The 15,974-nt window shown below is 43.0% G+C and overlaps 1 protein-coding gene across 3 annotated transcripts in view; it reads left to right on the forward strand.

Moving 5' to 3' along the window:
- Nucleotides 1-15,974, forward strand: part of PEX3 (peroxisomal biogenesis factor 3) — a 988,587-nt gene that overhangs the window by 812,159 nt on the left and 160,454 nt on the right. For all 3 annotated transcript variants that reach the window (XM_044060125.1, XM_044060118.1, XM_044060109.1), the window contains exon 9: nucleotides 13,115-13,185. In XM_044060125.1, the coding sequence (XP_043916060.1) occupies nucleotides 13,115-13,185 (71 nt within the window). The remainder of the gene's footprint in view (nucleotides 1-13,114; nucleotides 13,186-15,974) is intronic.

A 15,974-nucleotide genomic window follows, 5' to 3' on the forward strand; every position in this document is an offset into this window, starting at 1 on the left:
TCATGTGGGAAGCAAATACCTCATAAGGATTTTCATTCTTACTGTATTCCTTGCTTAGGCCCTGACCACGACGTAGCTAGTTGTCGGTTTTGTGCTAGATTCAATCAATGTACAATTAAACGAAGGTACGATTTTGCATTTCATTACTTCGGTAGGCGTTTTAACTACAAAATGTCGTCGGATACGGTTCCGGCTACCGGAGTTCACAAACGACGCAAGGACAAAGACAGGCCTCCGAGGTCCAAATCTGACGATATCACACAAGCGGAGCCAGCTTCAGGTTTGGCCATCGTCAGTGAGGTGCTTTTGCAGCCCCTGTCGTCGGCCATTTCGGAAGCGATGGCCGAAACGGACTCCCACGAGGAGCCAACTAGGCCTTTGAATATTTCTATTGCAGGACCTTCGGACAATGCTCCTTCAGATGGGTCCGGAGCCGCTGTGCAGGTACCGGCTTCCGGAGGGGTTTTCAGGCCTACTCAGCTTCTAATAAAGGCAAAGCCAAAGACTCCTTCCAAATCAAAGACTGCAACACAGGCCTCTTCTGAACCGGCTCCCAAGTCACAGAAACAGTTACTTAAGATGGCGGAGGATTTACTTACTATGATTAGGGGTTCACATCCCCCTCCAGATAAAAGGCCAAGGCAGGAAGTTTATTATGATTCCTCTGATCAGGCTTCTGTTTCTTCAGTTTCTTCTTCTGACCAGGAATATTCTTTCCCTCCTTATGAGGATTCTGATGCTGAGGAATCCATTCCTTCAGCTTCTCCCCCTGAGGATTTCTCTTTTGGGGAAACTTTGCATGAAATGAGGGAACATTTCCACTGGGAAGGACAGGAGTATTCGGAATCTAAGAAAAGACTAAGGGATTTTCTTCTTCTTCCCCAACATAGACCCCTGGCTATTCCTCCTGTTTTGGATATTGTGGATGATGCTTTTTCGGAGGCTAACTTAACCCCTGACTCTTTTCCTCCTGCTCCTGTTAAGCCTGATAGATATTACAGGGTTCCTGATTCCCACCATTTTTTATACAAGAACCCTACTGCTGATCCTGAAACCATTTCTCAGGGTCCTAAGGGAGTTAAGGCCGCTTCTGCTAGAAACCCCATTCCCACTGAGAAGGATTCTAGATCTTTAGAAAGATGGGGCAAAAAAGTGTACACTTCTGCTACTTTATCTATTAGGGCTTTAAACTGTCAGTTTCATATGCTGAAGTACCAGCAATTTCTCTTTTCTGTTTTAAAACAAAAGCTTACTTCCATTTCTGCCTGTGCAGATAAGGAATTACATGACTTACTGCATGCCACTGAACAAGTTGGGAAGCATGGTTTTACACTATGGATTTGATGCCTTGGAGGCTTCTTGTAGGGCTGCTGCCTCTGGCACAGTTATTAGAAGGCATGCATGGTTAAAGGAACAAAATTTGTCAGAACAAGTAAAAGCTAAATTATTGGATGCTCCTGTTCAGCATAATGTTTTGTTTGGATCAAAAGCTGAAGAGGTGATTAAAAAGATGGAGGACAAGGCGAAATCCATGCAAACAGCTAAAGATTTCTTACAAGTACAGCCACCCAGATTTAGCAGGAATTGGCCTACAAAAAATTGGTCCTTTCCCAATTCAGACAGGCCTCAGAGGAGTAGATATAGATGCTCCCAAGGAAGGCCTCAAACACAAGCTTCTTATAGACCAAGACAGTGGACTGCTTCCACCCCTAGGGGAGTAGAGGACAGGTCACAAACTCATAGGAAACGGACTCAATGACTCCCTCTGTTGGGCTGCAGGAACTTCTTGCCTGGAAGCCCCTCTCGGAGGAAAACTTTCTCTTTTTCATCGAAATTGGACTCATATAACCCAAGACAAGTGGGTTCTGGATGTGGTTTCAAGAGGTTACAAATTCCATTTTCATACCCTGCCAAGGCCAAGCGGATGGCCAGACCTTCCAAATCATCAATGGACAGAGGCCTTAAACCAGGTGGAAGCTCTTTTGGCTATGAAAGCCATAGAACTAGTTCCACTTTCAGAGATGGGACAAGGTTTTTACTCAAGGCTCTTTCTAGTTCCCAGGAAGCAAAACTCATGGAGACCCATTCTGGATCTGTCAGTCTTGAACACCTTTCTAGAGATTCCAAAATTCAAGATGCTTACTCTACAGCAGCTACTTCCAATGCTGTCCAGAAATGCATGGATGGTAACTTTGGATTTAAAGGAGGCATATTTACACATTACCATCAGGCAGGAATGCAGAAAATACCTCAGGTTCAAGGCCGGATCGAGGCACTTTCAATTCTCTGCGCTGCCATTTGGATTGTCTACTGCGCCCAGGGTCTTCACCAAATGTCTGGCTCCAGTAGTAGCTTACTGCAGACTCAAGGGAATTCAAATTTACCCTTATCTGGATGACTGTCTTATTCAGGCAGACAGCAAAGAGGTCTTACTCCAGCATCTACGGTTTGTTCAGAATCTCCTCAAGTTCCTGGGATTCACTGTAAACATAAAAAGTCAAATTTGACACCCTCATAACAGATAATTTTTCTGGGCGCTTCTTTAAACACAACAACCCAGATGGCATTTCTGACATACGAAAAACAGATGTTCATCTCACATTGCTGCAGTCCTTACACTTGGGTAGTCCGCTGTCCTCGGTCGGCCCGAATATCAAAGTATAAGGCTGACGTCGGTCAAGGCGCATTTGACTGACATCAGGACATCAGGGTACAAATGCGCATGACCGACGTCATATCCTCAGTCTTTTTTGCCGCATGGTCCGATGCAGAAGCAGCATTGCAAGTGCCGGTTGGCGTTCTGAGATTTTTTCGATTTCGAAGTTTCAGACCGAGTTCAAAGTTGGCTAAGTACCCGCTAGAATATTTTAGTTTTTTCTTGCCTCAGTGATTTACCGGATGTCAGAAAAAGTCAATGATTGCATTTCTTGTGGGAAACAGATACCGCATAGAGATTATCATACTTTGTGTATTCCTTGCTTAGGGCCTGAGCACGACGTTGTTGGCTGTCGCTCTTGTGCTAGATTTAATAAACACACTATAAAGAGAAGGTTGGATTGTGCAAGGTTAGTCTTTGGGAAGCAGTGCAATTATAAAATGCCGTCGGATGCTCCGGCCCGCTTCTTCGAAGAAGCGCAAGGACAAAGCAGTTAAGCCAAGGGTAGAAGAGCCGTCTGTACCGGACGCCGGTTCTTTAGAGGTGTCGGTGGAGCCGGTGGCTCCACCGGAGGTTTCTTTGTGTTCCCAGGGTGAGACTTTATTATTGCAAGATGTGGCCTCTCAGGAGGCAAGTCAGGCTGAGGGGGCTTCTCAGGTTACTATACTCCCCTCCCTTCCTAGGGTGGCTAGGCCCTCTCCTTCTGTTTCAAAGGCTTCTCCCAGGGCAGGCCAGGTTTAGCTCCAGTTGGTGTTACCCTACCTCTTCAGGAACTGAGCCCAAGAAGCATATGCTTAAACTGGCAGAAGCTTTGATTACTTTGATTAGGGTTCTATGCCCTCCTGATAAGAGACCTAGGGTGGAGCCTGAGCTGGGGGGTTTTGAGCAGGCTTCAGATGTTTCAGAGTCTTCGGCTGAAGACTTGCAGGAGTACTCTCCTTATTCTGATTCTGATGTGGATGATTCTACTCCTTCTGCTTCTCCTCCTGAGGATTTTTCCTTTTCAGAAACTCTTCATTCCATGAGGGAGCATTTTAAGTGGGAAGGTCAGGACTTCTCTGATTCCAGGAAAAGGCTTAGGGAATTTTTGTTTTACCCCAGCATAGGCCTTTGGCTATACCTCCTGTTTTGGATGTAGTGGAAGATGTTTTACAGAGGCTTCTCTTAATCCTGATTCTTTGCCTCCTGCTCCTGTTAAGCCGGATAGGTATTACAGGGTGCCTGAAGCTCATAAGTATCTTTTTAAGAGTCCTAGGGCAGACCCAGAAACTGTTAGCCAGGGGCCTAAAGGTGTTAAGGCTTCTGTTGTTAAGAATCCGGTTCCTGCAGACAAAGAGTCTAGGGCCTTGGATAGATGGGGAAAGAAAGTTTATACTTCTTCCACTCTTGCTATGAGGGCTTTGAATTGCCAGTTTCACATGTTGAAATACCAAAATTATCTCCTTTCACAATTGAAGTCTAAGGTTGATGCTCTGGCAGAAGGTATTGATTGTAAAGAGTTGCAAGATTTAGTACATGTTTCTGAACAGGTGGGTAAGCATTCTTTGCAATGTGGTTTTGATGCTGTACACGCCTCGTCTAGGGTGGCTGCCACTGGGTCAGTTCTTCGCAGGCACGCCTGGCTAAGGGATCAAAATTTGTCTGAACATGTTAAAACAAGGATTTTAGATGCTCCTTTACAATCTGACGTGTTGTTTGGTCCTCCTGTTGAGGCAGTTTTAAAGAAAATGGAAGACAAAGCTAAGTATATGCAGACTGTTAAAGATTTTTTGCAGGTCCAGCCTCCAAAGTTTAGTAGAAATTGGCCTACTAAGGGGTGGATGTATCCTTCTTATGATTCCCAGTCTAGGGGTAGATCTAGACGTGGTAGGGGCAGAGCTCAGGGCTCTTTCAGGCCTAGAACAGGGAGTTCTCCTGCACAGTCTTCGGGTGAGGGCAGGGGTCAGTCCTTTCGTAAACAGACCCAATGACCTACCTTTTCAGCTGCCAGAGCCTTCTTGTCTGGCAGCACCTTTGGGAGGAAGGTTGGCACTTTTCAAAGAAAATTGGAGTTTAATTACCCAAGACAGATGGGTATTGGATATCATACACCACGGCTACAGGTTTTATTTCCATACCTTGCCTCCTTTCAAAGGCATGCCAGACGTTCCTCCTCAACAAAGAATAGAGGCTCACAAGCAGGTTTCTCTGTTGCTCCAAATAGGGGCCATACAGCCGGTCCCTATGCCAGTAGTGGGCCTAGGATTTTATTCTCGCCTGTTCCTAGTACCAAAGAAGGGGAACACGTGGAGACCAATTTTGGATTTATCTATCCTCAACACTTATCTGGACATTCCCAAGTTCAAAATGTTGACGTTGCAGCAGCTTTTACCTCTGCTGGGCAAAGATCATTGGATGGTAACTTTGGATCTCAAGGAGGCTTACCTTCATGTTCCTATCAGACTAAGTTGCAGGAAGTATCTGCGTTTTCGAGCTGGGACTTCTCACTATCAGTTCTCTGCATTGCCCTTTGGCTTATCTACTGCGCCCAGAGTGTTCACGAAAGTTCTGGCTCCAGTGATAGCTTTCTTCCGGCTAAAAGGAATACAGATCTATCCTTATTTGGACGACTGCCTGATTCTGGCTCAAGGAAGGGAAGAGCTTCTTCATCATTTGGAATATGTGATAGCAGTGCTAAGATGCCTGGGGTATTCTGTGAACGAAATAAAGTCCAGTCTAGTACCCTCTCAGGACATGTGCTTTCTGGGTGTGAGACTGAATACAGCATCCCAGATGGCCTTTTTAACCCCGGACAAACAAAAGAGTCTATCCCTTTACTTCCATCAACTATCTCATCAGTCCGGGCTGACTGCAAGGACAGTCCTTCAAGCCTTAGGGTTCATGGCATCTTGTATTCTGGTGCTTCCCAATGCCAAACTGCATATGAGGAAGCTACAATGGTATCTCAAATATGTATGGACACAGCACTGCCAGGATCTGGACACTGTCATTCAAATAATACCTTGCATTCAAAAGGAATTTTTGTGGTGGGCTCAGGAATGTCACCTAAACAAGGGACTCTCTGTGACCCGGCCAGAGGCGAGTCAGATTTTAACAACAGATGCCTCAGACAAAGCTTGGTGAGCTCATCTAAATGGAAAGTGGATACAAAACAAGTGGCCTGTCAGACTACAACATCTACATATCAACATGAAGGAGATGTTAGCAGTCCAGTTTGCATTAATAGCTTTCAAGGAATTACTTCTTCCAGGGCAGGTGTTGATTCTAACAGACAACACAACTGTCATGTGGTACATCAACAAGCAAGGGGGAACGCATTCTTATCCTCTATGCAGGCAAGCAATGATTTTGTGGGAGACTGCTCTCAGTTTACAGCTCAATCTTCAGGCAAGGTTTCTGCCAGGAGCACAGAACTCCTTAGCAGATGTGTTGAGCAGGCAATTATGGATCCCCACGAGTGGAAATTGGATCCTCATGTATTTCAGAAATTGACAGTGTCATGGGGAACTCCAGACATAGATCTGTTCGCTTCTCCACTAAACCATCAGCTGCCAAAGTTTTGCACAAAAAGGTTTCATCCCACAGCTTGGAGAGTGGATGCTCTTTCTTTCAATTGGAGCAATCTTCATGTGTATGCCTTTCCACCTCTGCCTCTCCTCCCAAAGGTACTTCTAAAGGTCAGACAGGACAAGCCAAGGATGATTTTAATAGCTCCAGATTGTCCTCGACAGCACTGGTACCCATTACTGAGAAGTTTGGTACGGAAGCCTCCATGGCCTTTGCCTTCGATTCCACACCTGTTGTCGCAGGAGGACAGCCATTTGCTAAATGTCAAGCTTCACTCTCTGCACCTAACAGCCTGGCATATTCTGTTTTGAACCATAGTGGGCCTCCACTTCCTCAGCAAGTTTTGAATGTTATTTTGGAAGCTAGAAGGCCTAGTACAAGGAAAGTGTACGCAGACAAATGGAAGAGATTTTTATTTTGGAGTGCAGCAAAAGATTTTGATGTTTCTGAGCCTAATTTGTGTGTGGCTCTTCAATATCTTACTGAGTTACTAGACAAAGGTTTGTCTTTCTCTTCTATTAAAGTTCATGCTGCAGCAATTTCGCTCACTATGATTGCGACCCACCATTGTTTTCTCATCCTTTGTTCAAGCAATTTCTTAGAGGGGCAAAGAATATAAGACCCCCACGAAGAGCTCCTACTCCTGCTTGGGATCTCAATTTTGTGTTGGAGAAACTCACTCTACAACCTTTTGAGCCTGCAGCTACTTCTGAGTTGAAATATTTGTCATGGAAGACTGCTTTTTGTTGGCCATTACCTCTGCAAGAAGGGTTTCTGAATTGCAGGCCCTTATGGCGGTTGAGCCTTTCTTGATTTTCCATAAGGATAGGGTATCATTACGCACTAATCCTTCCTTTATGCCTAAGGTGGTTTCTAGTGTGGCTTTAAACCAAACTATTCATTTGCCTACTTTTTATGCAAATCCCCAAAATAAAGGGGAAAAGATTTTGCACACTTTAGATGTACACAGGCAGTTGCGTTATTATTTGGACAGAACTAAAGGGTTCAGGCAGTCTCAGCAGTTGTTTGTTTCTTTTGCTTTGAGTTCTCAGGGCAAGCCTGTGTCAAAACAAACTATTTCTAAGTGGATTGGGTTTTGCATTGCTTTCTGTTATTCCCATCATGGCAAGGAGATTCCAGCTGGGATTAGGCCTCATTCCACTAGGGCTACTGCCACTTCAACAGCTTTTTGAGGGAGTGGCAACCAAGGATATTTTGGAGGCAGCTACTTGGAGTTCAGTGCATACTTTCTCTAGGCATTATCACCTGCCACTTTACTCTAAATCCAGGGCTGGTTTTGCCACTGCTATTTTGCAGGGCATTTTGGCAGCTCCTGCTTCCTTGTAGTTAGCCATCCTCCCTTACCTCTGCTTTGGGATTCTACCCAAGTGTAAGGACTGCAGCAATGTGAGATGAAGAACATAGTACAGTTTTGTACCTACCATAAATGTAGATGTTCGAAGATCCACATTGCTGCAGTCCAATTTACCCTCCCTCCTTCCCCTCTGTAGTTGGAGGTGGTTGTGTGGGTTGGGTTGTACATATTGTGTATATTGTATATATTGTACATATAGTTAGTGCAAGGGTGGTTGGTTGGTTGTTTGCTGTCTTTTGGTTTTGACCTTTATTTTTAGGGTCTTCTGACATCTGGGGCAAGAAAAGACTGAGGATATGACGTCGGTCATGCGCATTTGTACCCTGACGTCCTGATGTCAGTCAAATGCGCCTTGACCGACGTCAGCCTTATACTTTGATATTCGGGCCGACCGAGGACAGCGGACTACCCAAGTGTAAGGACTGCAGCAATGTGGATCTTCGAACATCTACATTTATGGTAGGTACAAAACTGTACTTTTCTGCTGGCTTTAACTTTCAAAACCTTGGCAACTTTAACTCAGCTATCTGCAAGGAGATTCCTGCAGGCTTTGGGTTACATGGCCTCCTGCATCCTTCTCGTACCATATGCAAGACTACACATGAGGAAAATACAGTGGTACCTAAAAAGTGTATGGTCTCAGCATTGCCACAGTTTAGACATACTGATCTCCGTCCTGCCTTGTCTTCAAAAGGAATTCCTTTGGTGGTCCAAGGCATGTACTCTAAACAAAGGGAAACCCTTCTGTCTGCCTCCTGCCACTCAGATTCTAACCACGGATGCCTCGGATTATGCTTGGGGAGCCCATTTTCAGGGCAACTGTCTGCAGGGCCTTTGGACAAAGGATCAGAAGCATCTGCATATCAATTTATAGGAAATGTTAGCCGTTCAGAAAGCTCTAATGGCCTTCAGGAATCTTCTACAACCAGGACAACTACTGATACGGACAGACAACACCACAGTTATGTGGTACATAAACAAGCAAGGGGGATCTCATTCCTACCCCCTTTGCAGACTAGCCATGGATCTGTGGAACACAGCTCAAGCTTGCAATCTGGACCTTCAAGCTCAGTTTCTACCAGGGAAGCAAAACTTCCTGGCAGACAGTCTGAGCAGAAACCTTTCGGATCCACACGAACGGATGCTGGACACTGAAATATTCAGGATGATAACAGCAGTCTGGGGATGTCCTCACATAGACCTCTTTGCATCCCATCTCAATCATCAACTACAGAATTTTTGCACCAGGACTTTCCACGAACAAGTTTGGAAAGTGGATGCACTATCATTCAGTTGGAGAAACCTCTCGGGATATGCCTTTCCGCCTCTTCCTCTTCTTCCACGGGTATTATTAAAGATCAAACAGGACAAGCCCAAGATGATAATCTTGTTGGCCCCAAATTGGCCTCGACAGTTTTGGTACCCCACTCTGAAAAAACTATGTCTGGAGCCCCCTTGGGTCTTACCACAGATTCCGACCCTTCTGTCCCAACATCAGGGCCAGGTTCTACACTCCCATGTCAGCACTCTCAGCCTGGCGGCCTGGTTATTCCAGGGTCTTTGATTCCTTCTCTCCTGCCCAAGCAGGCTATGGATGTCATTTTAGAAGCCAGACGTCCTAGCATTAGAAAATCTTATGCAGGAAAATGGAAAAGATTTTGTTCCTGGATGCAGGCTCAGGATTCTGATCCTCTTCTTCCGAACATTCCTTTGATTTTACTTTACCTGACAGATCTCTTACATAAGGGTCTCTCTTTCTTTTCCATTAAGATACATGCCTCTGCTATTTCCGCTCATTATAATACAGACCCTCCAATCTTTTCCCACCAGCTCATGAGACAGTTTCTCAGAGGAGCTAAGAACTTAAGACCTCCTAGATCTCCTCCCATTCCTGCTTGGGATCTCAACTATGTTTTGGAAAAGCTCACCTTACCTCCTTTTGAGCCTGCTGCCTCTTCTGACATCAAGTTTTTATCTTGGAAAACAGCCATCCTGTTAGCCCTGACCTCTGCCAGGAGAGTTTCAGAGTTGCAAGCTCTTATGGCTGTGGAACCTTATATTATTTTTCATCAAGACAGGGTGTCTTTGAGGACTAATCCTACATTCATGCCTAAGGTGGTTTCCAAAGTGGCTTTAAATCAAACTATCCACTTGCCAACTTTTTCCCCACTCCTCAAAATAAAGGGAAAGGATCTTACATTCCTTGGATGTACACAGACAACTACGTTTTACCTGGACAGAACCAAGGACATCAGAAAATCAGAGCAATTGTTTGTTTCTTATGCTTCAAGTTCCCAAGGTAAAGCCATTTCAAAACAGACCATTTCTAAATGGATTGCTCATGGAATCAGATTTTGTTATTCACACCATGGAAAGCAAATCCCAGGGAGTCTACGGACTCATTCCACCAGAGCTGCTGCCACTTCTGCTGCCTTCCTCAGGGGAGTTCCTACCAAAGACATTTTGGAAGCTGCAACTTGGAGTTCAGTGCATACTTTTTCAAAGCACTACAATCTACCTCTCTACTCTAAGTCTAGGGCAGGCTTTGCTTCTGCAGTCTTGCAGGGCCATTTAGCCGCCCCTTCTACTTTATGACCACCTCCCTTTCATTCTGCTTTGGGATTCTACCCTACAGTCATGACTGCAACAGTGAAACACGATGAACATAGTACAGTTGTGTACACCTACCATAAATGTAGATGTTCGAGTGTCTTCACTGTTGCAGTCTGGGTTTCCCTCCCTCCTGTCCCCTCTTATTTTTACTTTTGTGTGGTTCCTTTTTTCACCATTCTTCTGAGGTGTATTTGCAAAGGATATGGGACCTTTCTCATTTTGGGACTCCTGACATCTGGGGCAAGAAAAACGGGAGAACATGCCGTCGGCTGTCAGCTTTGTACTCCTGGCGCTCTGACATCAGGGAGCATGGTTGAACAGCCGATGCCGGACCCAGACTTTGGGATTCTGGCCGACCGGGTACTGCCTGCCGGCAGGGGAGAACCCTACAGTCATGACTGCAACAGTGAAGACACTCGAACATCTACATTTATGGTAGGTGTACACAACTGTACTTTTCATGTAAGTGCTGTTCCACATTTTGATAGTAAACTGTATGTGTGTGTGTGTGGGTGTGTGTGTATACAGATATACATATATATATATATATATATATATATATATATATATATATAGAGAGAGAGAGAGAGAGAGACACACACACACAGAATGGGAGAGACTTTCCATCATTTGTCCTGTTTAAAAACTGCCAGTGCTGTTGTGGCAGAGTCATCCAAACTGCACTTTCATGTGATAGTAGATATGACTACAGAAATTTATGCATACACTCACACACAGTGAGAAGTAGTTAAAAGTTGTTCCATCATGTTCTGCCTACAACAGTAAGGGATAATTATATACTCATACTCACTGCGTACAGTGCACTTGAAAGTCCCATCATGTTCCTTTCTGTGACTGCATGTGCAGTACAGGTACAAATTCACCACCCATATTGGCACCAGTGAGCTAGGGAAATAGCAGTTCAGGGCGTTCAAACTCCTAGATGGCAAGACATTTCCTTGTGATACATTTAGTTGGGGACACGTGGCTAACGTGGCATTCAGTTGCACAGGCATATGGCTGTTGCAAATTCCTTTTGAGCCAAGAGGAGCACGCAGTGCCATGCCCACATTATCACGAAACAATTGCACATGGGAAAATAATATCCATGGCCCTCAAGGCACCAAGAGACAGCAAGTAATATGGTAAGTATCAGCAACGGGTTGCCCAGTGGGTATATCAGTGGCAGTAAAAGTGCAGTGTACAATGAGCACTGCCTTTATTAATGGTGTGTGTGGGGATAATTACCCCCTTCACAGTGTCTAGGGAACATTACCTACAATCCGTACTGGAACATGTATGTGACTACAATAACATGTATGATTTCCTCAGTGCTGCAGCACAGTTCTGCATGCTGTACTTACATAAGCATGTAGTGTACATCAAGCACAGCACACTTAACTTCTCCTACCCACAAATACTTTTCATTGAAGCTGTGAGCATGGTGCTGCTTGCTTCTGTTTGCCCACAGGGAATATGCAGCAGTCGTATATCTCTGCAGGGGAATGTCTCACAGCCTAGGGGCCTGAACCCGGAACACGAGGACAAGAAAAAACAGTTTACGGCGTAAGTACAGTGGAACAGATTCCTGACTAAAACTATTTGAGAAACTGAAGATCAGATTACACTAGCTACCATACACAGGAAGATTTCAGTATAACATACTTTTTATCAGCTTAGCAGCTGGCAATTCAAAACATGTTATTTTCTGTAATAAATTAAACAGCAACTTAACTACAGGATGAAAATGCCCATCATTACTGTTTTATATGCACAGTGATTTCACTTGCAAAAATGAGTGAAATTCTACAAAATCTGGGACTTTTGAGAGGTATGTGCTTACTTGAAAAAAATTGCTGCCTGTTCAAACATCTTCAGGGGCATTCTACAAAATCAGTTTTTTTTTGTGTCAATATGTACTTACCTGAAGAAATTGCTGCCTGTGAAAACATTTTACCTAGGAACTAAAATACTTGTAAAAATCACAACTACTTCTGGCATTTTGTTATGATGCCACCCAAATTGTGCAATTTGGTACTAGGTCATTCTGTTGAAGTGGATGGACTGGATCAAATAAGACACAATAGTTATGTACTGACCATCACAATAGATCTTCATTATGCATATCCATCCACTTCAACACATCCCCCCACCTTCCTCCTCCTTAGCAATACTATCTGCACTCAACTGACATAGTGGAAAGCACTGGAGACCTGCATGTGACAGTATAGGTTCAGACTTGGTTGGTAAGGTATACTGAGTGTTTTTAGAGTTGCTGCTCCTTTAGTCCACAAGATGTAAGCTGACATACTTGATTTGGAGATTAGAGGGAAGAGAGGTACATAATACGAGTGAGAGGTAGATCTTGAGCTTAGGAAAGATTTCTAAGATGCCAAATTGGGCACTCCCATGACAATCCGTCCTTCTGTTGAAGTGGACAGGCACAGATCTTTAAATTCTGTCATATATGTTACAGGATATGCAAATTATATGCTAATCCACTTTCCATATTTTTGGCCAGATGTCTTTACTTTTCAGCAGCCTTAGTCCAGAGTTTCAGTGTCTGCAGATTGAGAGGTATGACCCAGAGTCTTACACTTTTCTACAGAATAATCAAACATTAGAATGCAGTATAATTCTTAGTCTTACAGAGCTTAGCTTGATTTCAAATTTTGGTCCATAACTAGTATTTTGAAGTAAAGGCTTTGTTTTATTCATCTACTAAACTGAGCTAATGAGTACTTTTATATATTCAACATGGTTGTTTGTAGAAGTTCAAATTTTAGCATTTTACTTTTAGAAATATCATACAAGCGAAATAATAGTAGAGTAAACCATAAGAATTATAAAGCAAAAATCTATATTTGAATGTTTCACAGTTCCTGTTTGTTCTTGCTTTCCAGGCATGTGGTATAACTGAGAAAGATACTACGACTGCAAAACTTCTCAATGAAACAAGGGACTTGCTGGAAAGGTATTTCAGATGTTTGATGCAACAGTTAATGCTCATTGCTAAGGCTTTGCTGTTTTCCATCTTGAACCATTCAGTCTCTCCCTCCTGTTTTTTTGCATTCAGTAGTGGAGATTAAAATGCAAGCTAATTGTTGTGTTAATTGCCATTCATTTCTTGGCTTGTGCATACATTTTTCTTTCCTCATATTTGTTTTGAAGACCCAAACTGGATAAAAAAGCTAGGAAATCACTCCACTGGTCACCCACAAGTAAAAAATAAAGTTTGTTTTATTAAGCGCTTTTCGTCTCTTCTTATAGGGAGACTTCTTCAGATAACAGACATGTACAAATGCAAAGTTTAAATAAAAAAAGTCATCAATCATGTGACACTTAACACACACCTCCATTTAAAGACACCCTTCCCTATGAGATCCACATATTATTAACTGTAACATTTATTTCAATATTTTACAAGTAATGCCTTAAATGTCCTCTTACTAAAATATTTAGCCTAAAATTCAAAATCAACATTATTTATTTCATGTATATTTTTATTTTTAATGTCTTCATTCTGATGAAAATTAAAATATTAAAATAATTTATCCTGTCCCATTCTGTCCACATGACAGCACCTTACAACCAGAGGGTATAGACTCGCTTACACTTTTCATGGGCCCACCTCTCTAGAGTTTTCAGTTTAAGAATACACAGGATAGAATACACACTACATTCAATCCTGGAAAATGGCAGGCATCTGTACAAAGCTTTTTGGCTTTTCTGGTGTTTACATGTGTGCAGCAGCCATGGAAATCTCCCAGGTTACATCTTCATCAAATTCGCAAAATGACAGCATAGGAGACCTGACTTTACTTATAGAAGCACTATCCCAGAGAGTGGATAGCCTCTCTAAGAAGTTAGATGCATCAAACGGAACTCAGAATGGAGGGACAACAAATCGTAATCTGGTTTCAGCATCAGCATCTCCGAGGGCAGAAATGCAGGTTACACAGGAAACTGCTCACCCGAGCAGTTTTAGGAATGGAATGAGTTCCTCTGAAGCTGCCCAACCTTCCCATTCAGCAGCAGCAATGAACAACAACTTGGATCAACCAGGGTGAGGTACAAGCCCTTCCAACGAAGCGAGGACCAACAGTGGATTAATAAATATCGACGGAACACCCTCAAGGCTTATTGGAGCTCCTAATTTGGAACATTAGTTATCTATGTCACTGGGGTTCAACAATGAGAGCGAGGACCAACAGGAGCAACCAGCTGGAGGGGTAGCCGATATTTCTTCATTATTGCAGCAATTTGACAACCGGTTAGTAAAGTACAAAAAACTACAGTTAGAAATAAATTACTTTAAAGAGTCTATCAGCGAGGGTATTGTACCTAAAGGGCTGAGGAGTTGGCAATACACTACGAGTCTGATAGAAGGGTCTGATTTTCATAAAGATCTGTTAAAATTATTCAACTAGCATGGTTTAGAGTTATTGGACTTGATTTGCACCCATTATAAAAAGAATGCTGAAATCCTAGTCAAGGAGGCTACAGAAATCAATACTGTAATAGACTGATGCAGCTTTTCAGCGATACAGGTTTGAATATGAGAGGACATATTCAAGCATAGACCAGTATATGGTCAAACTTAAGGCTGTGAAAGTTAAGAAGCTGCAGAGGGACAGGCAAACTTACTCTACAGGCACAGCGTACCCTAAACCACCTTCTTCGCAAACTACTTCCTTACAAAATAGGAATGGGACTGTTGAATTTGCACATATAACAGGTAAACATGTAGAAAGTAATGATGAATCTAACCATAGACCTAATACACCAGAACCAAGGAGAAGCGCATGTATAGCAAACAGTAGAACAATACAGAATAATGAGGTAAATGAAACAATGCAGGAAGGACATTTTCAGAACAGAGCACTGAACCATCGCCCTTATCCAGTACCCCAGAATGGAAGGGGGGCCGGACCACAACGTCAGAACAACAATACCAACACGAACAAGAGGAACAGGCACAGATAATTTATGGAGAAGAGCAGTCTGAACGTACCTGTGAGATCGTATATAACTCTGACCGTGACTTTAAAATATATAATTATACAACGATGAATATTGAACAGAGCTTGGTGGATTTTTTAGCCAAGGGGCAGAGTTTTGTCCCTTCATGCAAATTGGACATTGCAAATACACTTATAGACCTGAAACTTTTCATAAGGAAACTAAACTTTAGGGTGTTATGTGGTCAAGACAATAATGTCATGAATGAGTATAAATTGGCTAGTACATTTTATCCACCTTTACACCCTACTTTGCATCTTTTCGAGCAAGTTTGTGAGTTGGATTTATGAAGCACCATAGAACAAGGCAACAGGCAGAATATATTTGTCCAAAACACTAGTAAGAATGAAAAATTGTTGTTAGAAGGGCTAAGACAGGGAGCGATACTTGTAATGCAACCCGATAAGGGAGGGCGGGTTGGCAATTATGTTTACTGAGGATTACATCCACAGGATGGAAAGTATGTTAAACAGTGAAACTTATGAGGAAATCTCTAGATCAGAGGTTAATAGAGCTTATTCAAGAATTAAATCTTGGTTAAATGACCTGTTCATTGAGGCTAGGATTAATATAGACCTCTTCAACTATTTAGTAATGCCAGCCCATAGATCAAAAGTTGAAAAGATATGTGACCCAGGAGAGTCAAATTTGCAAAGACTCCTGAACCTTCCTCTCAAACATTAATGCAATAGAGTTTAACCCCATTTACAATTTTATCACAGTTGACGTAAAAGATCTATA

Source organism: Protopterus annectens, chromosome 1.part0 (assembly GCF_019279795.1).
Source record: "Protopterus annectens isolate FY-2018-M chromosome 1.part0, PAN1.0, whole genome shotgun sequence".
Lineage (NCBI taxonomy): Eukaryota > Metazoa > Chordata > Ceratodontiformes > Protopteridae > Protopterus > Protopterus annectens.